Source organism: Nomascus leucogenys, chromosome 16 (genome assembly GCF_006542625.1).
Source record: "Nomascus leucogenys isolate Asia chromosome 16, Asia_NLE_v1, whole genome shotgun sequence".
NCBI classification, from domain to species: domain Eukaryota; kingdom Metazoa; phylum Chordata; class Mammalia; order Primates; family Hylobatidae; genus Nomascus; species Nomascus leucogenys.
The window spans coordinates 56,174,601-56,202,591 of NC_044396.1; the positions used below are offsets into that span (position 1 = coordinate 56,174,601).

Here is a 27,991-nt window from a genome sequence, read left to right on the forward strand (position 1 = left end):
AAAAATATTAAAGAATGACATATTATAGTCCAAGGATGGGTTCATAGGGAAATCAGATGAAATATTACTAAAAAAAATGGACAGAGGAGAAACTGCTCAAAAAGAAAAGGGAGAAGATGTCAAAAGGAAGGAAAGATGCTGGAAAAAGAGAAAAGAATGAAATAAAATTTGACTCTGTGCATATGTGTGTGAGAGAGAGAAAGAAGGGTCATTTCATGACAATATTTTTGATCATAAGTTTTGGAGAAGGGCACGTCAATCTCTGCCACCTACTAGTTATATGACCTTGTGTAAATTGTCTAGTAAGTAAAATTGAGAAAAAAAAAGTCCTAGCACATATAGTTGTGCTGATTAAGTGACAGACTCATAATACATGCAAAGCTCTTAGCACAATTCCTGGGATATACAGAGTATTATTCTTTTTAAGAATTTAATTTTTCAGAGAACAGTAGTACTAAGTTCTAAAATAGTAGATTTTAACTGTGTAGTCTCTACAGCTTTGTTACATTTCATTTTCTTTGCCTTCAGCAAGTAAAATTCTAGACTAAAAAGATTACTGAAGAAAAAGAAAAAGCTAGACATAAATGTGATCAGTGGTTACCTGGGCAAGCAGGAAGAGGATTGACATCAAAGCAGCATCAGGGAATTTTTAGGATGATAGAAATACTCTGTATATTGATTGTGGTGAGTTTACATGACTAAATCCATTTGTCAAATGTCACAGAACTTTGTACTAAGTTGTGTGAATTTTACTTTATGTAAATTATACCTCAATAAATCTGACTTTTAAAATTATTGAAAATATAGAAAATTAAAATGGATTTTATATGTTACTGAAATAGTTCTGATATGCTAATAGAAAAAATAATTTACCTAATCTAACACATCCCAAGCAACTGAGATCCCCTCCCAAGATAGGGGTCCACAGGGGCATGGTCATGGGTGAGGTTAGCCTGCAGCTTCAGAACTCAAAGTGAAAGAGACAGTATGACTAAGGGGTTTAGCTAGAAATCAAAGAAGGGACTAAAGCTTTGAATCTAAAGCAGTGGGCAAGAAACCAAAAAAGATTGAGAGATATTTAGGGCTAACATAGTCCAAGAACAGGCAAGACAGTTAACAAAGAAATAGATTCTGGATATTGTAGATATTCATTGATAATTATTATAGGAGAAGAACAGATAGGAGATACAATTTTAATTTGTTTGGGGCAAGCTGAGTTTTAGATGCTAATGGGGCTCACTTGGGGATGACTAGGAGACAACTGGAAATGTGAGTCTTAGAGCTTACGGGAAAGGTAGAAGCTGAAGGATAGAGCCTTCAGCATTGATGGGACATTGAAGATATGGAATTAAATAAAAAACCACTCAAGGATAGAATAAAAAGGAAAGCTATAACAACACCTTGGGAAATGCATAAATTTGAAAAATCAGCTGAGAAAGATGAGCCAGCAAAGTAGCTTGATAAAGAGTGAACTGAGAGAAAAGTACAGGGCCAAACAGTTGAATAAAATGTCAAGGACAGTGTAATAATTTTAGCAAATGCTGAAGTAAGGTCCAATAGAATGGTGCTGATGAATGATCACTTGATTTGGCAAATAGGGTTTTTCTAGTAACCTTTGAGAGATAAGTTTTACAATATCCACTTAGCTACAGTAATCAGTGATTAGGTTTTTCTTTAAAGTCACCACAAATTAAATAGAGGGAGTTCTTGCTAATGAACCACCAGTAAACCACACAACATGTTGCACTGAACTCAATATTGGAGATATAGTAAGAAGCTCCCTATAATTGGATATTCTTAGTTTGTAACTCAAGTATATAAGGCTCAGTTGAATGAACCCAGATGCTCAAGTTATGTAAAAACTCATTGTTTTTATTCTAGCTGCAATAGGTCCCACTTAAAAAACTTGGAATGATAATGAATAATTGATGGCTAGATTGTTAATTCCACATATTACATCTTCTCTTGGGAGATTCAGTATAAGAACTAGTTCTGACAAGGAGTTTGGGAAAGTTTTAGAGTAGTTGAGGAAGGAGGACTCAGTGATCAAAACCAATTTTTATTGTGCATTTTCTCAATCAAATTTCTTAACTCTTCTTTTAAAATGCAGTCAATATTTCGGATAACTAAATCAGTATAAATTGTTTTAATACATAATTGAGTTTAACACTGTATTTGGTACTATTTTTATTCCTAGTTACAGATTGAAAAATTGAAGTACAGGTTAGTTAAATAAGTTACCCAAGACGTTTGAAGCTGGAATTTTAACCAAAGCAATGACTTTGTGCCAGAACCCATGTCCTTAACCTTAGGAAATGGTGGCCTTACAGTGCCAAAGAGAAGGATGTAGAAATTTTAAAGCCTGGAAGGCCAAACCAAGAATGGGGACATTGTGCAGAGAATATTACGAGAAAACAATACTAGAGGTCTGGGAAGAGGAGAGCAATAAGAGAGGAATTCAGAAAGGGGTATTTAACATCCTGGAGAACAACTCACTCTAGTTGGCAATTATATTTAAGATCCTCAATGTAGCTAGTTTTCACACAAGGGCATTTGAAAGGTTAAAAGTCATTGGAGCCAATATTACATTTAGAAAAAAGAAAAAAAAATTAAATCTCAATCCAGTTTCTCCTAGTCTGTCCTGATGTCTCTCCATCTAATTCTCATCCTTCTTAATCTGAGAGTGACCTCATCTAATTGTTAATTCCTGTTTATTCTCAGTATTGAATGGAAACACTTGATGAGATTTTCCTATTCATGAAACATTTAGGATACATTCGTTTGAATTCTAAGGTAATGTTATGCTACATGACATTAGCTGCTCTATGTAGTCATTCTTGTACACTTGACCAATAACAATCAGCAGCAGCATCTTGGGAAAAAGCAATACAATTTGGTGTCCAAGCATGAGTACTATTTAAAATCCATATATCTAAATATTTCTTTTTTTATTAAAAATAATTATTTCAAATTTAATGGTGATCCTAATTTGTCTAAAAGTGTTAATATCACTTTGTAAAAAAAATTTAGCCAAATGGATAAAATGTAGCAAAAGTTAAAATGTACTTCTTTCGTTTTAGTCACAATATTGCTACATAAGCTTCACTGATTTTATTGTAATTCATAACCCAAGTGTATAATCATTTTCCAGGCTGATCACCGTGGATATAAGGAGGAAATTACTTTCACAAATCCTTCTTATCTGTTCTTATATTAGAATCTTATATCACATTTGCAATTTATAATCATAATTTATTTTAATGATGTTTCTTTAAGTACCAAAAATTTTATTTTTCTCTGTAGGTTTGCACAGTTTAATTTTCCAGGCACAGTTTAATCATCTTATCTTACATGTGTGTTGTTTGCAACGTGTTATTAGCATAAAGAAATTGTAAATATTTTATAACATCATTGAAAATATGAAGTGATGTATCTAACAACTGATATTTTTCATTTAGTAATTTTGCCCTATTTCACTCCTCTCTCTGTATAGGAATCCATTTATGATTCCACTCTTTTTGAAGGAAGAGAAAAGTGAGGTTCATTATTTCACACTTTCATTAAGGTTTGGGGGGCATGATCACATGTGTTGTGTTTGGATCCTTTTAAGAATATAGATATTATCATAGGATTCTATTATGAATTTTTTCTCATTTTTTATGTGCCTGTTTGTCTGCCTGACATGGAAGGTAAAAGATATCTTTAATACTCTCAAAAATATTTTATATCATCATTTTAATGCCATAGTTAATATAATTTAAATTTAGTTCACAAATTTTATTTAGTTCAGAAATTTAGATCCCAGATGTGGAATACAGTGGTATTTGATAATTATGTCGTATGAAAACATAAAAAGATGAGGATAAGATGTATATACAGGGTGATAATACATGCTACTCTGTTAATAATATCTCCTTTAATGTGGATATTTAGCAATCATGTAAAAGGTCGAATGTTCTAAAGTCCCTAACACAAATGGGGAGTAGTCTATTAACACAATGAATTTGACTAATATTTATATCTTTTATAAACAATTATTGTACCTTTTCTTAGAAGCAATTTCAATAACCATTATATTTCTTCTCTGAGGGACTTTTCATTTTAAAATTTAGTTTACCCTCAAAATATATCTTGTTTTTTCAAAGATACAGGAATTGTGACTAACAAATTAACTAAGTTACTAGAAGGTTAGTAACATTTTCTTCTATACCTGTCACTGTATATTATGAAAAAAGAAATGTATATAGTGAAGCATTTGCACTTTAGCCTAAAAGATCCTTCTACATAAGAGCACTCTTGTGACTCTTTTTCCTGCACAAAGTTGCTGGTTGAATGAATTTCTCAATATAGTCAGTGTCTCGTTTGTCCTGTCTGTCTCTCCTGGGCTCTGGCTAATCCTCTCTTTCTTCCTCTCTTCCTCTTTCTATAACTCTGTCTTTCCCTCACTTCTTCCTTTATTCCATTTTCTTCTCTGCCTCTGCACACATACGAACATTTTGTAAAAGGAAATGTAATGAATGCAGTACCAGGACAAATATTAGAAATTTCTAGAGCACTTTACATTATCTATATTAATGAAATAAATATGATAATATAAAACAAAAAACACTTAAACATCATTTGACTTCAAAGTCAACCAACCGGCCAGGCGTGGTGGCTCATGCCTGTAATCCCAGCACTTTGGGAGGCCAAGGCGGGCAGATCATGAGGTCAGGAGATCGAGACCATCCTGGCTAACACGGTAAAACCCTGACTCTACTAAAAATACAAAAAATTAGCCGGGCGTGGTGGCACGTGTCTGTAGTCTCACTTACTCGGGAGGCTGAGGCAGGAGAATCGCTTGAACCTAGGAGGCAGAGGTTGCAGTGAGCCGAGATCACGCCATTGCACCCCAGCCTGGGTGACAGAGTGAGACTCCGTCTTAAAAAAAAAAAAAAAAAGGAGTTTTGTAGCAGATGGAATTATAAAGAGTATCTGGTACAAAACTATTCGTTTTATAGATGAAGAATTTTATGCTCAGGAAGTGACATGTTTGTAGGTACAGGACTCGTGAAGCCAGGACTAAAACCCAAGTCTTATCTCCTTGTATCTTTTCAACCAGTGCTGTTTTTTAAGGTTTTCTTTAGCTGGGCACAGTGGCTCATGCCTGTAATCCCAACACTTTGGGAAACTAAGGCGGGAGGATTGCTTGAGCCCAGGAATTTGAGACCAGCCGGGGAAACATAGCGATACCTCTTCTCTACTAAAAACAGCTGAGCTTGGTATGCACACCTGTGGTCTCAGCTACTTGGAAGGCTGAGGCAGGAGGATCACTTATGCCTGAGAGGTCAAATCTCTATAATGAGCTGTGATTGAGCCACTGCATTCCAGCCTGGCTGACAGAGCAACACCCTGTCTCAAAAAAAAAAAAAAAAAAAAAAAAAAGTTTTTATTTAATCCTAAGTATCGTAAATATACCCATTCCCTAAATCTGAGCAGTTTCAAGGTCCCGTCAACTCTGTGGTGGTTACTTCCACTGTACTCCGCAGGCATAAAACCCTAATCTTCCCCCATGGACCAAGTACATCCTTTTTTCTTTTTCTCTTTTTTTTCTTTTGAGACAAGGTCTCACTCTGTCACTCAGGTTGGAGTGCAGTGGTGCAAACATGGCTCACTGCAGCTTCGACCTCTTGGGCTCAAGCAATCCTCCTTCCTCAGCTTCCCATGTATATGGGACCACAGGCACATGCTACCACCCCCGGCTAAATTTTTTATTTTTTGTTGAGAAGAGGTTCTCACTTTGTTGCCTAGGCTGGTTGCAAACTCCTGGGCTCAAGCAGTCCTCCCGCCTCAGCCTCTCAAAGTGCTGGGATTATAGGCGTGAGCCATCTCACACAGCTACATCCTGATTTTTAATATCGAAACCTAAAAAATGCTAAAATCTAGGTCCTCTGAATAATAAAATTTCAGTTAGTCTGTTCACTGAATTTAGAGATCAAAAACAAAACAAACACATGCTATTTTCTTAGATTACTAGATCCCTCCTAATCAACTTCTATCCAAAATAGTTTAGGTATCAGTTTCTTTTTACTATTGGGAAAGGAGTCTGTGAAATTTTTCTATAGCACCTCACTTGAAGTATTTTTTAATGAATATGGTGGGGAGTTAGTAGAGAAACACAAGACAACTACACACAGTAACAAGTAACCTAAACATTTAAAATAGGTTGTTAAGGTTTAGAACCCAATTTAAAAGACTAGTGTTCATAACTGTGAGCCTGGAGGTATTACAATTTTATGTTTCTTTCCTTTTTCATTTCATTCCCTTTTTTCATTAAAGCACAGATGGAGTTCAGGTTTCTTACAACATTCCTAGGAGCAAAGGAAATATTATTTTTAAACAAATTGTTATAAGCAAAATCAAATTAATATTCCTTCATTCCAAATGTGTCAGGTCCTGGTGAAAACAATAGAAAAATGCTCAACGTTGATTGATTTGGAAATAAATATGCCTCAAAACTAGTGTATCTTAGTTGAACAATTAAGTTGTTTACTCTTTAAAATAAAATACTTCTGTTTGTACTAGTACAATACTAAAATAATTTGGTACATAATACTTGCTTTTTATGAAGTATTTATTTCCATGCTTCTTCTCAGTTTGTTCTGGTTTTTGTTATTCCTTGCATTACATCTACATTTAAGAAATAATTTATCTAATGAAAAGCACTCTTGTCCGGGTACGATGGCTCACACGCATAATCCCAGCACTTTGGGAGTCTAGGGTAGGCGGAACTCTTGAGCTCAACTCTTAAGTTTGAGACCAGCCTGGGCAACATGGCAAAAACCCATCTCTAAAAAAACACAAAAAGTTAGCCAGATGTGGTAACCACATACCTGTAGACCCAGCTACTCAGGAGGTCAAGGTGGGAGGATCACTTGAGCATGGGAGGTGGAGGCAGCAGTGAGCAATGATTGCACTACTGCACTCCATCCTGGGCAGCAGAGTGAGATCTTGTCTCAAAAAAGAAAAAGCATAATTTTTTATGAAGTTCTAGTATATAATATATGAAGTTTCATTATAAAATTATAAAATATTTCATTCTAGGTAAATGATTCTGAAGAAATGATTTAGAAGTAACTTTGAAAAATTTCTTGCGTAGTTCCTTAAGTCTCACATCTGAAAACACTAATATGGAAAATTTTAAAACATGACAGATCCTTTCTTCTATTAATATTCATGAAAACTGGAAAAATCTATAGTTTATTCAATTTGGAATGATTTCTTTTTATCTATCACTTTCAATTAATACATCCAAATTCTTTATTTAACAAATCTATGTCCTTATGCTAAATTAAGTAATGAATAATTTCACATCTGCATTTACAAAGCATTTCACATTTATTTCCAAAACATTTTAATCAAATTACAACAAAAACATATGACTTTCAAACTGGATAATTTGCTTTTCACATAAACATTGTATCTTGTATTTTTTAATTACACTTTTCTTCTTATGAAAGTAACATACAGTTGTGTAAAATTTATAAATCATGTATTAAGCCAAATAAGAAATCAAATAGCATTTATACATACTTTCAATACCCAGTAATAGCTGCTAACATTCTAGTGTATAAGTCTTCAAATCTTTTTTGTTCTCTGTCTTATTTATAGTTTATATGTATATTTTTTTATAAATATATATTTATATTTAAAAATGTTCTATGCTACTATTTTTACTGTTTAATCTGTTTTATAATTACTAATTGCAATATATTTATAGTATATGAACACACATTTACAACATCCTCATCATTTTTTATGGATGCATGGTATTCTATAGATATACCATTATGCATTAGATAATTATCTGTTTTGCACCTTTAGGAATTTTTTTCCCAAGGTCTTTACAATTATCAAACAATGGTATGATTAATATACTTGTGTACACATCTTTGCACATTGACATTTCTTTAGGAAAGCTCCTGGGAGGTGAAATTTCAGGGTCAAAAATCAAATGATCAAAATATGTTCAAATATGGTGAAAAATTTGATCAAAATGATCAAAACTATAATCATTTTTAAGTTTTTTTATATACAATGTCAATAAGTTATATTTTAATTTTTTCGCAGTTTTTAGATATTGAAAGAATAATTAAAATATTCATTAAAATTGGTCAGGCGCAGTGGCTCTCGCCTGTAATCTCGGCACTTTGGGAGGCCGAGGCGGGCAGATCATGAGGTCAAGAGATCGAGACCATCCTGGCCAACATGGTGAAACCCTGTCTCTACGAAAAATACAACAATTAGCTGTAATCCCAGCTACTCGGTAGGCTGAGGCAGGAGAATTGCTTGAACCCAGGAGGCAGAGTTTGCAGTGAGCCGAGATCGCACCACTGCACTCTAGCCTGGCAACAGAGCAAAACTCCATCTCAAAAAAATTTTAAAAAACTTCATTAAAATTAAGTACTTTGTTTTCTTCTTGAGTGGCACTGCCTTTTAAAATACAGTTATGATAAAATATTACACATTCTTATCTCATGAGACATATTAGCAATTTCTATACTTAGTTCTCTGTTGAAAGAAATTGTTCTTTTTATAGTATATCTCATTGAATCTAGAAAATAAATATATGTAGCCATGCTTTCTCATCTGCAATTGCCACCTTGAGGTGAGCCAATAGCTGTATACACTGATAATACCTTTTTATTCACTGCACTTTATTTGGTACATAATAAATGGTGAATTTAGCATTGAGAGTCCACAATTTGGCTTTTTTAGTTTTGTTCATTTTAAATATGTTATTTCTGTCATTCTCATTATTTTCTTTATCTTCTTTTGTGTCTATTCCACATTGTTTGTGTTTTCTTTAAAGTTCATAAAATGTAATTTAATAAGATAGTTATCAAAATTACTTTTTCTCAATGGTTGAAGTTAATTAACTTTAAAAGTTTTTAAAATATGTCCCTTCTATATAAGTAATATACTTCTTTAGCTTCAATTAGAAAAAAAGCCTCAGATAATATTTTGATTTATGTTCAGATTATATTTATCACTGTACTTTTTAAAAATCAGTTAGATTTATTAAAGCTATACTTTGTATATTTTGTTATCAATTATCTGGATAATTTCAACAGAAAACATTTTGCATTTGGGAATCCTTGACTACTGATTACAGCTTCATAATTACACCAGTACCTTTAATTCTTAAATTTAACTGAAAAACAAATATAATATGTACTTATTAAAAGAATACTATTTAGAATAAGTTTAATTATAAAGTGCAAATATTTAATGATCATCCCACAAGTTCTTGATATGTTGTTCTGTTAAAAAATATAAAGAATAAAATTTGTTTTCTAACCTCAAATTATTTCAAGGCAGTCCTTAGTTTTGTAAAGACATACAATAATCAAAAACAACTTCACATATGACTGTTTATCAGAAACCTTCATGAAACAGCCAGTTAGTGCAATTCTTTATCTCAATTAAAGGAAAGATTTTTTTAACCTGAGGTTGAATATTTATATAAAAATAGAAGAGATGGGGTAAGGAATAGAGGGAATGTTTTTAAGTAATTAAATTATCCACAAGAATTTGAAGTAGTAATCAATGCAATTTCTGACTTCCAGGATGTCTATAATTGCAAATTTCTAATTTTCTCCTGAAGTTTGGGGTTCTTTCTTGAGTTTTCATATTGGGCTTAAGAGTTTTCCCTCGTAAGATCCTCAGATTTGAGCATTTTGTTTAAGATGGATGACTGAGTCAACAATACTTCCATATTCTGGTCGCTGTTCAGCTTCCTTGTGGATTGTGTCACTGCTAAACCTGTGCCCCTACTTCAAAGAAGTTTGGGTTATGAAATTGCTCTGGGACTCCAGGGGCATGCTCATGCTCTTTCAGTCTCTCTCTCTGTCTTTGTGTCAGGGAGTGTGTGTGTGTTTGGAAAAGCAAACTTAAAACGATTACTGTTTGCATACTGCAGAAATCACTGATGGTATATCGATGATCTTTGTAGTACATGCGTGTAGTAAAACCTAAACAACCACTAGCTGGCTGCCAGCTAATGTGGCCATATTCAACTATATCTTTGGTTAAAAAAATTCACCTGTAAGTTAACTTTTTTTATATTGGATGCCATAGCAGCTTTATCAATATAATTTTAACTTTCTGGGCATGCTAAATAGGCTTTTTAAAGTTCAAAGTAGCTATAGAATTAATTTTTTTATTTAAGAACAAGTAAATCTCTTAAAAGACTTACACCAAAATACATAGCTACAGAATATGTGATATGATTTAAGGAAATAAGTTAAATCAAGAGCAATAAAATATTGGATTTTTTTAGTCAGTGGCTGAAAATGGGCCAGAAATTTCCAATTTAAAAAAATGAATATTTTGAGATATTTATTAATTCCAGAACATTCACATATGCTGTCTTTTTTTGTGCTCTGCCTTAAAATTTCTAAAGTAGAATAAAGGTCTTGTATAATTTAAGGAAGGGGATTATTATAAATTAAGGGAAAGGAAGAAAAGTTTTACTTAAAATGTCATTTATTGAGTAGGAATGCTAACATTTATGGAATTTAGGAGTATTTGTATATATACATATCAAAAAACAGAGGGCCATTTCCAGCATAATGTAAAACAACTCTAGCATTTATGAAACAAGATATTTATGAAACAAATTATATTTTCTCTATTTAGTTAATAATTTACTTATACAAAAAAGAATTTGAGATGACTTGAATATTAGTTTAATACATTATACATTAACAGATTATTACATTAATATATATTTACAAACGTAAAAACTGTCATTGTAAATGTATTTGTCAAAGAAATTGGGTTGTCCCATTACCATCTCAAATTTTTTTACAATTTGAAAATGTTTTGATATTTGATTTGATTTCTAAGATATAATGACCCTAATTTTTTAAGCGTACTTGAATTATAAAACCATATCAAACCACTAAGAAGTCTTCTGAAATAAGCATAGTTCATCACATATAAGAAAATGGATCTTAGAGATTCCTAGATAAACTTACTCTCTAAACCTATAAACTGGCATTTTTCAAAATTTTTATTTTGGAAAGTTTGAAATTATTTCAGCAAGATATTAACAGATGGAGAAAAAAGGTAAGTGTTCTGTGATCAAGTGGTTATTCTTTATTGCAGGTTTTTGAGGGCCTTGTATATACAGATTTTTACTGTCAATCGGAGAGAAAGAGAGAGGAAATTGAACAAAATTCATTCACTTTATCACTTTCATTTATTTTCCTTTTATAGAGTGTATATAGGATATCAGAGCTAAAACAAAGTTTAGGATTATGTGATCCTTTCCTCAACTAGCGAACAGCCACAGCCCTTCTATTTTATTGATTTCTCTAAATTGCTTTTCATTCCAAGGAAGAAAAAAAGACTAAGTTTCATTGAAATCAAAATATTATTACTGGATTATTTTTCTTAGATAGAGCAAAGGACCAGCAAAGAAAAATCACCTTGCTGGTGAAGAATCCTCTACGCTGGATCACTTTATCTATAGGAGACTTTTCTCTCTAAGGATATTATTCTACATGGAGTGTTTTCTTTTTGGAAATAGCTTCTACAAATATAGAAAAGGAACAGAAGACTTCATATGAACCAAATAATTTTTGAGTAGGGAGGCCTGTTTGGTTACTGTTTGTCCCAAGGTTATTCTTCTAGGAGGATTTGAAGTTATAAGGTAAAAGGATATTTACTCAAGTTTGCTGACTAAAGTAGTCCTTTGAGGTCTCATTGGTTAAGACTCTAATAAAGAATTTTCCAATTTGGGAACTGTCTATAGATGATGATTGGGTCTGGAGATGAGAGATTTATTTGAGATTGTAATTTAATTGATGACATATTTAAATGGTTAGAAAGCTCTATTTGCATCTTGCTTTGCTTATCCAGCAAATACAGATTAATATTCTCTTTAGATCTGCCAGTGGTCTGTTAAATAAAAGTTATATTGCATAAATCTGATTCTACCTAATTTTTAAACCATTTCTAAAGAGAAAGACCCTTTTGCAGGCACTGTTAAACCAATATGCCAGAGACCAAATCTGACTCACTGCCTGTTTTGTAAACAAAGTTTTATTGGAATAAAGCCACACTTATTATGTATGCATTGTCTGCAGTTGCTTCCATGCTATGGTGGCAGAGTTGTGGCAGAGTAACAGTTTCCATATGGCTCACAAAGTCTGCAATATTTGTTATTGGGCCCTTTACAGAAAAAGTTTGCTAACTACTGCCAGTGTTATTCACATTACTACCTAGTAATCAGAAAGAATTTTAATGTAGCTTTCCTAGGATGTTGCCCTCCAGAAAATAGTCTAAATATTGGAAAATGTATATACCTGTTTCTATGTATATATTTATCACTACATATTTATATCTATGTGTGTGTGTGTGTGTGTGTGTTTAAACTTGTCAGTTGGTGCTATTTATATTATATCAACATGAAACTTTTTGAGGAACTTTCCAAACACACCTTATAGCTAATATTCTTTTAGGACCCATAATTTTGTAATGTTGGGCTCATTTTTTTTATTGGCTTGCCTTTGAAGAAAACATGTTTACCTGAAAATATTTTTGAAGTACAAAGAATTCCAGAGTTGTATTTTAATAGACTAATAGGTATTTGTACTTGACTATATTTCACATTTGCATCATGGAGGCACTCACCTGGTTTTATATGTCATTCAAATTATATTAACCTAGCATTAATATTCCTCACTTTGAAATTTGACTCAGAGTCAGTCAAATCATTATTAACATGTGACTATTACAAGGAAGAAATTGTCTCACTTTATTGAATAGTTGATTTAAATTTGCTGGTATTTAGAGGTAATACAGTATAAGTATTTGTATATTTATCTAATATTTTCTTTTTGAAACATTTTCTTCCCTTTTCATATTATTTTAATTAACCGATTTTCCTTTAAAATTTGTTACTAACAAGAACTATCTAATATGCAATGAGATTTTTGCAGGGCAGAGAGTAATACTAAAAAATTAAAACATTAAAAATTTTAAAATATTGGCTCAGGAGGGGATACCATAACTTCTAGTTATACTGGTACCTTTTTAATCCCCTTTTCCTTTATTCCATTTTAAAAATCAGGTAAGTATTAAAATACCTATTTTTTAATAGGCACGCTTACGTCTAGTTGTCTTTACCACAGTTTTAAAGTCATGATCTTAAGCAAGGGGTATGTGTGTGTATGTTGACATTCCTACCTAAGCACGCTGTGTGAATTTACTGACATTTTATTATGGATATCCAGTTAAGTTCACTAAGTTCATTTTTCCCAGTAGGTAGATTTGTAGTATATGATCGAGATTTTTAAACTATATATATTTCTGAGAAATGGAATATTCCTATAAATCTTTCCTTTAAAAATGATAAATGTCCTTTTTTTGAGATGGGATCTCACTGTATTGGCCAACCTGTAGTGCAGTGGTGTGATCATAGCTCACTGCAGCCTCCCAACTCCTGGTCTCAAATCCAGCCTCAGCCTCCCAGGATGCTGGGACTATAAGCATGTGTCACCACACCTGGCTAATTTTTTGTTGTTGTTGTTGTGGAGACAGGGTCACGCTGTGTTGCCCAGGATGGTCTCGAACTCCTGGTCTCAAGCAATCCTCCTGCTTCAGCCCCCCAAAGTGTTGGGATTATAGGCATAAGCCACTGTGCCTGCCCCATAAATATACTTCCAAAATGCTTTTTCGTGTTTTCTAGGATTTGCTAACTGGATTTAGTTCTTGTTCTAACCCAAATTTTTGAAGACCTTCTGAATATTTACAACTGATGTCTTTTAGGTAGCACCTGTTATAGAGGGCATTAATGTCTTTTTGTAAGAGGCTTACCATCTCGCTTTCTTAACTCTTTATATTCTAATTTTTTTTATAAAATTGATTTCAGTCATACTTTGTGCCTTTACTGGCATGGTATGCTATCAGCAGTATTATTACAAGAACCTCTTTGTTGATCCTAGTTCTACAAAACTCAAATTCAAAAGTTTCTGATAATTGGATTCACACATAAGCTGGGGCAAACTGCTTCAATGCATAGCCTAATTTTATGATGATAGTTTCTAAATGCAGTTCTAAAATTGTATTTGAAAGCAACTTATAACTTTAATACCTATAAATAAATCATGATGAATTAAAAGTCAAAGTTCACATGATATTACTATTGTCAAATTTCTGTGTAGTCAAATATATTCTGGACATACATGTACCAGAAATTGTTTTCTATCTAATGAAGATTTGTTATCTTCTCTTTAAACTTATTTATATTTTATTCAGATTGAAATTATTTTACATATTTAACATCATGCTTTTACTTACGAAATTGTATACTTTAAATAAATCTTTAAAATAATATGATATTTAATTTGTACATGCTACATTGAGTGAAAGTAATATACCAGCCTAGCACTTCTTCATTTATACATCCTGTAAGTCGGACTCAGAAATAAGAACTGAACATTAATTTTATGGGTTTTTTTCTACTCGATAGGTACTATGGATATAGAGGAGAGAAATCGCCAAATGAAAATTAACAAATACAAACAGGTAGCCGGATCAGATCCCAGACTGGAACAAGATTACCATTCGAAGGCAAGACATTTTTCTTTTTAAAAGTTGTAAAATAATCAATTATATGAAACAGTTAGATTCTTTTAAACTACTACTAAACAGTTAGATTCTTTTAAATGCAGGTTAGTCAGACACAAACATATAATGTCATGGCCCCATGATATTATTAAGTGCTAAAGTTTGTGTGTTTGTATATAGCTCTTAGCAATAGAATTTGCCTTACTTAAAAAAGCTATTATAAAATACAGAAGATTAAACATCTGAAGGACAAATCTTTTACAATTTTTCAGTTTGTAAAATCTATAGCCCCTCAAAAATGTTTAAGAACTTAAATGATCTTACGGTTTTCTTTCATATAGATTTTTTCCCATTTTATAGTATTTTAATGGAATCTGGTTTATTACTGAATTATTGGAACAAAATACAAATGGTGCCTGGCTTATAATGGGTCAACTTACAAGTTTTTGACTTTAGGGTAGTGTGAAAGCAATACACATTCAGTAGAAGCCATATATCAAGTACTAATACAACCATTCTGTTTTTCACTTTCAGTATTCAATAAATTACATGAGCTATTCAATACTTTATTATAAAATAGGCTTTCAGTTAGATGATTTTGCCCAACTATAGGCAAATGTTAAGTGTTCTAAACATGTTTGAGGTAGGCTAAGCTAAGCTGTGATGTTCGGAGGATGTATTAAATGCATTTTCAACTTACAATGGGTTCATTGGGACGTAACCCCATCATGAAGCAAAGAGCTTCTGTACATATTCACGAAGTGCTGTTAGAGGTTCAAAAGTCTTTTGGTATGAATCTTTTTTAACTACTTTTTGGGAATAAGTTGAAGTATGAGGTCTACCAAGGGAGGAAATAAAGTATTAATTAATTGTTCTTTTTTTTTTCTTTTTTTTGAGATGGAGTCTCACTCTGTTGCCCAGACTGGAGTGCAGTGGTGCAATCTTGGCTCACTGCAACCTCCACCTCCCGGGTTCAAGCGATTCTCCTGCCTCAGCCTACCAAGTACCTGGGGCTACAGGCATGCGCCACCATGCCCAGCTAAATTTTGTATTTTTAGTAGAGACGAGGTTTCACTATGTTGGCCAGGCTGGTCTCAAACTCCTGACCTTGTGATCCGCCTGCCTCAGCCCAAAGTGCTGGGATTACAAGCGTGAGCCACTGCGCCCGGCCTATTTCATTGTTCTTGTACTCCATTACCTTTTTATATTCAAGACATTTTTAGTTGCTTGATATTATTCATGGTCAAAGCCATGAAAATACCTTGTTCTGATATAACTATTAAAGGTTTAATAAAAGAATTAAAATAGCAAAATTGACTCATGTAGCTGTTATATGCTGTATGACTTAGTAATTGAATCATTATAGTTGTAATATTTGTGGTCTCTGTGTAATAGAGAAAAGCAATTTGGATTTTTTAAAACTTAGGCCTGTTTTATCGTTACATACTTAATCTGCAGTTTCTATTACATTACATCCCTTCGTAACCTCAAGAACTAATTGAGTAAAGCATAAGCGGCTATGTTGGGTATACATATGTAGCAGGTATGTACATATGTACCAGTTTCTAGCGTCTTCAATAAGACAACATAGAGAAGGCAGAGATTCTTAACATCAGCATCTACTTCTAAACTACCAGTCTCTTCCCCAGATTACATTATTACCAACATGGTGCATACAAAATTATTTATCACAGAATTCTGATATACTGGAAATGTGACAGGCCTAAAGCCAAACAAAAGTAAATTTAAGACAAATTAAAATAGCCTTGGCTTTACTCAGTAGGTTCTAAATTTCTAGAACTTTTTCACTAAAATGAAAATATGAATAACTTCAAACAGGTACAGTAAATTTTATAGAAAATAATTCTATAATGCTTTAATATTTTAGATACATTCCTAACTATTTGAGTTGGGTATCAGAAATGATATCTGTGTTTTTCCTTTGCTTGTTTTGTATTTCTGCCTAGAACTAAATAGACACACCTGACCTTTTTTTTTTTTTATGCTGTAGTCTCTCATCTGTTCACCCTGTATAACCCAGAGGCCAAAGCATAAAGTCCTGATAAAATAAGATATTAAATTTTTGTAAATATGTCTTCAGATAACATAAATTTGTTGGTTTATATTTTACTATACTTCAGGAAGGAATGTAGATGATTTATAAAAATACTTATAATAGTCTCAATAATATTGTCAGCGAAGAAAAGATCAAGAGAAAATAAAGTCACGATAAAACAAGGTAACTCCAGAAGTAAAGTCTGTGAAAAAAAATGTATAGTGTAAGATCCTACATACCCACTACATGTGGGCAGTGTCAACCCTGAGCTTCCTAACAAGCAGCAAGTAAGTGTAAGATCCTACATACCCAGTACATGTGGGCTATATGTCAACCGTCAGCTTCTTAGCAAGCAGCAAAGGCAGAAAGGGAAACTTGATCAGTTATATGATTTACATTGCTCATACAATAAAGACAAGTTTCTTAGAAGCAATAGCAATGATTCTTGTTATAGAAACCTGACAGAAATGTATTACAGAAGGATGGACCAAAGGAATAGTATAGGCATAGCTGGGATTTCTTTTTTAATTTTGATTTTACTTTGATTGATGAATAAATGAATGCTTAAGGCTTCAAAGTTTTATATCTTTGACAGCAATTATTTTAAGTTGGGAAAAAATAAATATTGGTAAAAATTAATTGTACTAAGCATTATAATTTCCTAGATATTCTCTAAGGCAGTAGATCAGCAGCATCAGCATCACTTGGAGACTTTTAGAAATGCAATTGTCTGGGGTCCCTTCAGATCAATGGAATAAAAACTCTGGAGTTGGGGTCCCTGTGGTGTTTGTTTGTTTTTGAGACAGAGTCTTGCTCTGTCACCCAGGCTGGAGTGCAGTGGCACCATCTCAGCTCACTGTAACCTCCACTTCCTGGGTTCAAGTGATTCTCCTGCCTCAGCCTCCCGAGTAGCTGGGACTACAGGCACGCGCCACTACGCCCAGCTAATTTTTTATATTATTTTAGTAGAGATGGGGTTTCACCATGTTAGCCAGGATGGTCTCAATCTCCTGACCTCATGATCTGCCCGCCTTGGCCTCCCAAAGTGCTGGGATTATAGGCATGAGCCACCACGCCCGGCCGGGTCCCTGTGTTTTAACAAGTCTATTAGATGATTCTGATGTAGGCTAAAGTTTGAGAATTACTGCTCTAAGGTGAAGAACTATTGTAAAATGATCCTTTAGATAACTGAGTTGACTTCCTCAGTTAGGGTTTCAACTAGAAGCCAGAGGTGAATGATGTCTTCAAAAAAATAGAGACATTTTGAGAATAAATGATCTGACATCTTTATAAGGCCTTTAATAATATCTGACAAATCCTACTGAATGTAGAATACTTATCACTCTGTTTTCTATTGCCAGGATTATGCAGGCAGCTTACCTCAAAATATAATCAAGTCTCTTAAGTACAACTTTTTAAGTGGGTCGAAAATACAACCCTATTTGATACCACAACAAAGTATTTCTTGATGTGGAACTATCTTTGCTGGATCACCTATCTCTCCATCATCTGAGGTTCATCTTCTTCTGATATAGGTCAAAAAGAAAGTTACAGAGGAATCTTCTTCAGACATATATATGTTAAGTTATATTAATTTTCAATTAATTCCTTAGATTAAAATTTTCAACATCATTTCTCTCTTTTTTGATGAGGGCTATTTAGCTTATATTTACATTCTTTACTTTTTATTTTGATAACAAATGCAAGTTATAGAGCCTCCTATTGAGCTATGTGTTTTAACATTAGATCTAGTTGCTGAAGAAAATCATTTAACAAATAAGGGAACTAAGATATAGAAAGGTTATGTAATCTGTCTAGGTCCACATAGCCACTAAGTCATGGAAAGTATTACTTGGGCTAATTTAGTTTTTCAAATTTGACATAACTGTGATGAAATCCAAAGCCTCAGACATATGAAGCATATGCTCTCTCCTGAGCTGTATTCCTGAAATTCCAGTGACACAATTGTGAAGCCCTGTGTGGAATCTAATTGTTAGCCTAGGTTTTTTTAAAAAAAAAACTGTACAGTTCACATTCTAAATGGCATTGCTCCCTGAATTTCTCAAGACTTCTGCACTGATAGTTTTAAATAATGCCTACTAAATTTACAGAAATCTTCTTAGTAACTCACTTTGAAAGCATTTATAGAGCAATGCCTATTAAGCTACTGTCTTTCTAAGAATATTTTCAGTATACTAGAAAACTTGAAAGAAGAGAGTCTGTTTTTAATAAGAGCAGCAAAGGCATATACAGACATGATTTCTAGTTAATCAGTGGATGATTTCTCAGGGAGTTTCCCTCAAAATAGAATTTATTATACTCAATGTACTCTTGCATGCCTGTTGTACTTTTTTTATCCCAGCTTGAATGTGATTCATCTATTCTTGGCAATAATTTAAGGATCAACATATTTTTTCTATAAAATCAACTTTCTTTCCTCTTTATTTTCTCAGAAAAATGTGATTTATTAAGTGTAACAGTGTAAATTATGGTTCACCACAGGTCAACTACTCTTCTGTGAGTTATATAATGATAAATTGGCATAATTATCAATACTTAAAAGTCCAACAGTGTATTTATACATGGAAATTAATATGGATGATTTGATAATGCTTATTTAAACATATGAGCTTTAGTTTTTAAATTTGCCATATTTAATATTTTTAAATGTTCCCAAAAGCTATATATTGCTATGAAGATACTCTTTGAAAGAATGGCCCCATAGCAGTTCAACAAATAAGGCTCATTCAACAAATAATGTTTATTGGCACAGTACTTATTGGAACTCAAAGCTTATTTCTCTGGAAAAACAATACTCTTTTTTATGGAGTATGTTGTGGCAATACTTCTACAAAATTATCACAAAAATGTCTTACTCCTATTATAGCAGTTATATCATAATTTTCCATTCTCTTATTTGTCTCCCTGGAATTAAGAAGCAGTATAATCTATGAGTTGCCCAGATCTCTTCAAATGGAGGCCAGAAGCCTATGATAATCTATTTAACCCATAATATAATGGATTGGGTTAGAACAGAGGACAATGTAGTAAAAAAAAGGAAAAGAAAGTTTGTCTCCATTTATTGTGCATGCCTGACCCTAGGCACTTTTCACCTATATCCTGTCGCTTTTTTCCCAGGCTTCTAGTCTTTCAGGCACCCATTCACAGATCTCAAAGATATATTGGGGAAAGCAATTTGATTAAACTAGTTTACATTAAAATATGAATGACAACACAGAGCTTCATTTTTTAAAAAGCCCTTATAAATACAACATAAACTGAAATTGGTGGATTTATAAGCAGTATTAATAGAAAATATTTCAGGTAGTTAAAGTCTGTTTGGTCAATTAAAATGCCACTGTTATCTAAACTGTTTGTTTCATTTGATTAGCGCTTATGCTCTTCTCAACACTGAGAAGACACATTCAGTGCTAACCTTAAGTATTTTACATTGACTTTCAAGGCACAGGCAATGAGGGGAGAAAAGTTGAGGCTTGTTAAAAGTGGTCATATATGAGCTCTTTAAGAATTTAATGTAAGTCAGGAATACTTTAAGTCTCAAATATCATCAGAATGTGGCAGCAATGGGTGAGTAGTGTATTAGAAAGGCCCAGCCTGGGGTCAAGTGGACTCTACCTGGGTGGGTTGGGGTAGGTTTAACCTCACAGCTTTTTTTATCTATTAAACAAGGCTTTGGTATCTATTTTATAGGGTAGTGATGAGGATTAAATGAGATGATGTATATAAATTGTTTAGCACCTAGTAAATGCTCAATAAATAATGCAGCTAGTATTAGTTATTATTTTACAGTAGCAACAGCAAATATAATCATAGACACCAGATATGAATCTGACAAGACCAAAAAGAAATGATAAAGAAATGACTAAGATAAGGAAAATGATTTTATTGATTTTAGTGTAGCTCAGATATCTTTGTTCCCTTTACTCTCAAATAAGGAGATTCAAGTAGCACAAATCTAAAAGGAAAAATGAAATTTAGAGGAAAAGAATTTATGAATCTTAAGGGGATATGAAGATTTTTTTTAATTAAAAGAGACTGGAACATAATGTGTGATGAAAAATTACAAACCAAATTACTGAAATTAAGAAATTATGCTATCATGGTTGACATTAAAGGTGACTGGTCCTTGATGAAGTAATTAATAGACATGCATATGGGTGTGGGTGTTTTCAAAGAAATACTCATTAATAGTGATGACATAAATGGACCTGACAACTAAGACCAAGTTTATAAAAGGCAAATTTTAAAATGTAGATTAGATAGCCTTATATATATTATCAAAAAGAAACATGATAATACATGAATTTAGATATAATGCAGACATGAAGAAATAAGAGTTATGTTTTAATTTTACAGCAGTGATAGAAACAAAATACTTGGGGAAAAGTATTTTTCTTAGGGAGAAAAATAGAGTTGCTGTTATATGTAACTCAGCCCAGTAACATGATGAGGTAGATAGAGCCAGGCCTTGTGCCTGCTACAGGAAGAGCTGCTGCAGCATCAGTTCTCAAGCTACCAAGAGAACCTAGTATTCATGTAAAACAGACATCATTGTGCATGTGTAAGATGGAATCCTCTGATAAATAGAACAAGAGGATTCTAATAGGCATAATCTCGTGAACACAGTCTCAGGGAGTACAATAAGATGTTTTAAATAGAAAGTAATGAATGAAGCATTCTTCCTTGGAATAAGCAATCTACTGTTTCATGAACAGAAGTTGGGTTCAGATTTTCAAAAAAATGCCTGCTAGGCATAGTCTACCCAGATATCCAGCAGAATAGTTTTCTATTTTTGAATTAGAATTGAGATCACTTACTCACGATTTTCAACTCAAGCCAAGTCAAGTAATCTTATCTTGTACTGATGAAGATGTCAGAGACTATGCCAGTGGCTGTACCTGGATTTCTTCAATGAAACGCATCACTTCTATAAACTCTTATTTTACTTTTTCATATTTTCCTATTATTTTATTTATTTCTTCATGCCTCAGCAAGCAGATAACTTCAGGTCCTATGGCAGAATCCCAAGAGAAATATCTGGAAATCAGTGAACCTGCTGATATGGGAGCATAAGAGAAAAAAGGACAGCCTACATTACTTGGAAGTATTCTTAAATGCCAGACTAGCCTACGAAACTATGAGAGTATGCTGAGTACTCAATGATACTGTCACCTACTATACTCCCCACCTCTCCACCAGCTGAGGATACATTTGACCAAGTATTGCACACTTTTGATTGCTTCCTCCCAAACCAGGCCACAGTCTTCTAAGCTGTCTAAGTTGCTTGTCCAAGCCAGCCATCCTCCAGGATTTTAATTAGTCACCTGATGTGTATGTTTTATTTTTACATCACCCTGAGGTACTTCCTTTACCAATTATATTTATGAAGATACATAAACTTAGATTTTGAAATCCAGGTTATTAAACTAGCAAATAAGAGCAGCATTATATAATATAGCTGTAGAAGTGCACGAGATGCTAATAGTAATCTTATCAAGGCCTGATTAAAGGCTTCAGTCCCACCTACAAAATCGCCAAATGGTTATATAGCCGAATTAAAAGAGTCATAGTTCAAAATGAAAAAGGATAAAATTACATTTTTAAAATCATTTATGTCCATTTTCCCCCTTCTATAGTTTTTTTTTAATTCATGTTTGCAAGGATAGATTTCTTATTTGTGTGATATTAAACATCCATCAAACTAGCATTTAAAAGTAACTAAAAATTTCTGTATATGTTTGTATAATTTCTTCCTTTATGAGATAAGTAAAAGAAGGGGTGATGTCAAGAGAGAAGGGGCCATTGGAAGTATAATTTCTTACAATTGGTACACAATATTATTAATTACTATAGCAGCCACACATTTATAGCAGAAATTCTGAAGTCTTGTTTACAGTAATAGAGATATATGGACAGTTTGATAATCACTCTTCAATATATTTTTAGTGATTAAGGTTAAATAAAGACTACAGAGTAGTATTAAAAGTGTAGACTCCATAACCAAACTGTCTAGATTAAAACCCTACCTCTTATACTGTCTGTATGACCTTGGGCAAGTTACTTAACATCCTTGTGCCTCAGTTTCTTATTCTGTATGGTGTGTTAATAGTAGTACCTACTGGCCGGGCGCGGTGGCTCATGCTTGTAATCCCAGCACTTTGGGAGGCCGAGGCAGGCAGATCACGAGGTCAGGAAATCGAGACCACGGTGAAACCCCGTCTCTACTAAAAATACAAAAAATTAGCCGGGCGTGGTGGTGGGCGCCTGTAGTCCCAGCTACTCAGAGAGGCTGAGGCAGGAGAATGGCGTGAACCCGGGAGGCGGAGCTTGCAGTGAGCCGAGATCGAACCACTGCACTCCAGCCTGGGTGGCAGAGCGAGACTCTGTCTCAAAAAAAAAAAAACAAAAAATAGTACCTACCTCCGAGGATTGTTTTCTTTTATCTTTTTTTTTTTTTTTTTTTTTTTGAGACAGAGTCTCGCTCTGTCACCCAGGCTGGAGAGCAGTGGCGTGATCTCAGGTCACTGCAACCTCTGCCTCCCGGGTTCAAGTGATTCTCCTACCTCAGCCTCCCGAGTAACTGGGATTACAGGCACGCGCCACCACACCCAGCTAATTTTTTTGTAGTTTTAGTAAAGGCAGGGTTTCACCATGTTGGCCAGGCTGGTTTTGAACTCCTGACCTCAAGTGATCTGCCTTCGTCAGCCTCCCAAAGTGCTAGGATTACAGGCATGAGCCACCACACCCAGCCAGATTGTTTTCAAGATTGTCTACATATAAAGATTAAACTCTTAGAGCAGAGCTTGATATGTAATAGCAATCAGTAAACGTTAGCTGTGATATGATAATGATGGTTGTGGTGGTGGTGGTGGTGGTGGTGGTGATGATGATAATAGGAAAGAAGGACAAAAGGAAGAAACACTGTTTCCAACAGGTAACTTCCACTTACCAAAGCCCTTGGGGGTTCAGGTGTATATTTGTTGTCATCAGGAATCTAGTAGAGATAAATAAGCGTATCTTTAAGGTAATCTTAAAAACAGGTGGGGAGAAAAGGATGAAAAGTTAAAAAAAAAATGATACTTTTAAAAGCCTAAAAATGATTTGTCTTTTTTGCCAATCTATTCAAATTTTTGTCTACCCAAAATTCTTATCGTATAGTTTATATTCCCTAGCAAGCTGATTGTATTTAAATTTTAATCTAAATATCTGTCTATTGGTATAGATATACCTGTAGGCAGATATAAAATTATATTGTATTTACACATAATTTATACATCTGTGTTTACACATACACTTACTCATACCAGAAAGCTCTGAACCAGAGAAATTCTCTGAGTTCAGAGCTTTAGGGTATGAGTAAATGTATGTGTAAACACAGATGCATAAATTATGATTTAGCTGATAGAAGCAACAACTGTTCACTTATTCCTTGCCTCATTAGAAGAAATTCTCATTTATTTCTTGTCTCTTCTGTTACATAAAAGATCTACAGTTGAAAACTTGGTGGTAGCCGGGCACGGTGGCTCACGCTTGTAATCCCAGCACTTCGGGAGGCCAAGGCAGGTGTATCACCTGAGGTCAGGAGTTTGAGACCAGCCTGGCCAACATGGTGAAACCCCGTCTCTACTAACAATACCAAAAATTACCTGGGTGTGGTGGCTGGTGCCTGTAATCCCAGCTAGTTAGAAGGCTGAGGCAGGAGAATCTCTTGAACCCGGGAGGCGGAGGTTGCAATGAGCAGAGATTGCTGCACTCCAACCTGGGCAACAAGAGCGAGACTCCGTCTCAAAAACAAACAAAAAAAAAAACAAAAAAAAAAACTTCATGGTAACTGATTTTAATGAAATTTTGGCGATTTTATATTTTTATTTGTGATTAATCTTCGATTTTAAAAGTTTCTAGTTTAGATTTCTTTTTCCTTAACATCCTCTATTAGTTGATTAGGGCTGCTATAACAAAATACCATAGAAGGGGTGGCTTAAAGAACAGAAATGTATTTTCCCAGTTTTGGACGCTAGAACTTTAATGTGTTGGCTAGGCTGGCTCCTTCTGAGGCCTTTCCATGGCTTTCAGATGGCTGCCTTCTTGTTGTGTCTTCACTTTGTGTGTGTCTGTATCCTAATCTCTTCTTATAAAGACACCAATCATATTGGATTAGGAACTACCTATGTGACCTCATTTTACCTTAATTACCTCTTGAAAAGCTCTAGCGTCAAGTACAGTCACATTCTGAGGGACTGAAGACTAGGACTTCAGCATAGGAATTTGGGAGGAACACAATTCAATCTATAACACATCTCTACAAAGTAGCTAATGATCTTTTAAATTAAAACTTTATTGCATTATGAAAGCATATTTGATTATAATGTGAATAGGGATTTTTAGGCAACTAACGGTAGCTGTTTTGCTTTGAACTTTTTATTTCTTTTTTGATTTTATTACTTTACTCTATTTCTTCCTATTTTTACAACTGCCTTCTCAAATCCTAAGAGATAAAATATTTTGGTTTTGTGTTTGCAAATTCATCTTAAAAATTAGCTGTCTTAGCCATGAAAACCACATTTAAATATGACTCGCGTAGCCATAATTTTATGCTGATATTCAAGCATGGGTCCCTTTCCTTTAGATGTATTTGTAAATTGCTACCTTTTACCATATATTCACATTTTAAGCCAGGAAATATAAAAAGACTTTTTAATTATGAGTAAGTCTTCCAGTGTTGCAGTATTATGTAAAACAAAAGTCATTTGAGATGACAAAAGCAGCAACTTGTATATTATAGCACACTGTAGAATTATAGCAGAAATTTTAACTTCTCCCTTTTTAGTAAATAAAGTTTCTAAAAACTGACAAAGAAAGAATTGTAGATAAGTTGCACGCAGCTACTTGCAGGTAAGAGGGTCAATCTTGGAGAATAGCTGCCATTGCCAAGAGTGCAGTACCCTCCTGTAATTACCTAAGAATATAAAGGAGAAACATTTCCTTTTACCTTCAGCAAAATAAAAAATAATAATAATAAACATATGACTTCATCTTTGCTTTCATCAAGGCTCCAGAGTTGCTAGCTTGTTAACAGCTAGAATATTCTACAGGGAATTAATTATAGTAGACCACAGAAGGGAAAGAAGTCTCGCTTTATAAAATCAGGGAGGATATGGGAAAAGAAGGAAGAAAATGTGATCAAATAGAGCACATACATTCTTTCCAATCAAATTTCATAGAACTGAAACGATTAAGCATGATATATATATGTAAGAAGTAAAAGAATATGGAAAAGAACAGATAGGTGAAAACATATATACCTTCTGAACCAACCATGGCATTACCACATAAAATACCTGTATTCTGTTTTATATGTGGAATATTTATGTCCTTTACATTAAACTATACGCTTCTTGAGAACGGTGACTATATTATTCATCTTTGTAGTCTCTCAGTAGCATGTACTTTGCCTTGGCCACAGTAAGCACTCAGTGGGATTAATTTTAGTGAATGGAGATGGACATGGATGCTGAGAGAATACTTAAATGGTAGGATAGGATAGTTTGAAAAAGATTCTAGAGAAGGTGAATTTTAAGCATTTTGTATCAATATAAGAATAAAATATGATTTTTAGAAGAAGATATAGGAAGATTATTGCGTAATAGTCAAAAGCATGTTTTCTAATGGGCATACAATTATTGATTTCCATCTGCAGATAATCATAGTGGAAAGAATACTGAGAAAGAATGAGAAGATTGGGCTTCTAACTTTGGTTATGCCATTCATGTAATAAGACTTTGGATAAGTTTCCCAATAGTTCTTCACAACTCAACTTTTTTCTATCTACAAATTGAAGGAACCTTATAAAGTGTTAAACAAATATGTGGTACTTTGGAGGCAGCATTGAAAAGACCACTATGAATTAACATTTGGGTTTTAATCAGTCCCATCATTAATTAAGTAAATTATTTAATCTCAAAGCCTAGTCTTAAAATTAGATTTGAAATATATTTTCTATATTTTATTTCTTTCAATTCTAATGTTTCATTCATTGATTGAGTACTCTCTGATCAGTGTAAGGCTCTCTACTAGACATGTTCTTACAAATGCCTGAATCTGTATAATTTTTAATGAACTTGTGCCATAATAACTATGACTTAGAGAATAAATTTTTATGTGTAATGTTTTGCATATTTTACATGAAGTAATTGATAATTAAGTTTGAATTGACACTTGTGCAAAAACCTTTAGTCAATAAAGTCAGTCATCCAGGGTAACATGGAAACATCCACATCTATAACTTCAGTTTAGTTCAGCTAATTGTAATACAAATATATCTACAATTTTGTTATGTAACGGCTTTGTTCATCAGCACAAAATTCAGTTGTAATTTTTCTTTAGTTGGAAGGATTACAGATATCATTTATTAGCAAAATAAATATAATGTTTTATTAAACATTTGGAAATTTGATTACTTCTATTGCATCAATTTTGAAGATGGTAAAATAATACTCCAGTCTGGAAATAATATAGCTAACCTTGGAATATATTTCATATGAAGGAAGGGACTTTGGTGATAACTTCAGAGAATGGAAACATCTCTATAGCACTAGGCCTAGCACATGAGAGTGTCCATTAATCGTAGTTATTTTTTAGTATTTATTATAACATGGGAGGTAGGAGTAATAAAAACTAACTTACAGTTGAACTTCATTCTGATGGATGAATCAAAACTTACTACCTCAATATAACTTCCTGAGTAACAAAGCAATGGCTGTGATTTTATGATTGGCCATTTTCAGGTCATTTTTATGACTCAGAATGCTTACAAACAAGGCCAACAGTCTCCAGGGTCCAGTGACATAAGAACATGTTACTTCTTAAGCCCTTTTTGATTTTCTGCCAAAAAATAAAATCACCTAAATTTTAAATGAGTTTAAAGGGCTTATTTCAATAGAACATAAAACATGCTTTTATTCAGTGGAACATAAAACATGTTTTTATTCAAGTTAGTTTATATGATATTATTGTCAAAGTTTTACTTTGTTAAAATCCATCCAATTATACTTACAAGTAGTGTTATTTTAATGCTGTTTTGTATTCTGATTATTTAGGTCATTTTAGATAGATTTTTCAAAATTTCAAAAAAGGCTGAAAATCTTTATTTTAAGCATATCCCTAAAGTTGAAAACAATATGAATATTTTCAAAAGAAATCAGTTCTAAACTTGCTTGCCCAGTGTCGCATTAAAATGAATCCAAATTATCACTTTTAATTAAAAGTAAAAATAAATTTGACAATAAAAGTGAAAAA

The 27,991-nt window shown here is 33.4% G+C and overlaps 1 protein-coding gene across 49 annotated transcripts in view; it reads left to right on the forward strand.

The window, feature by feature from the left end:
- Positions 1-27,991, forward strand: part of RIMS2 (regulating synaptic membrane exocytosis 2) — a 776,667-nt gene that overhangs the window by 567,754 nt on the left and 180,922 nt on the right. For 31 of the 49 annotated variants that reach the window (XM_030795305.1, XM_030795309.1, XM_030795311.1 and 28 more), the window contains one exon: positions 14,522-14,622. The exons of the other annotated variants lie outside the window; for them this stretch is intronic. In XM_030795305.1, coding sequence (XP_030651165.1) covers positions 14,522-14,622 — 101 coding nt within the window. The remainder of the gene's footprint in view (positions 1-14,521; positions 14,623-27,991) is intronic. 49 annotated transcript variants of the gene reach the window in all.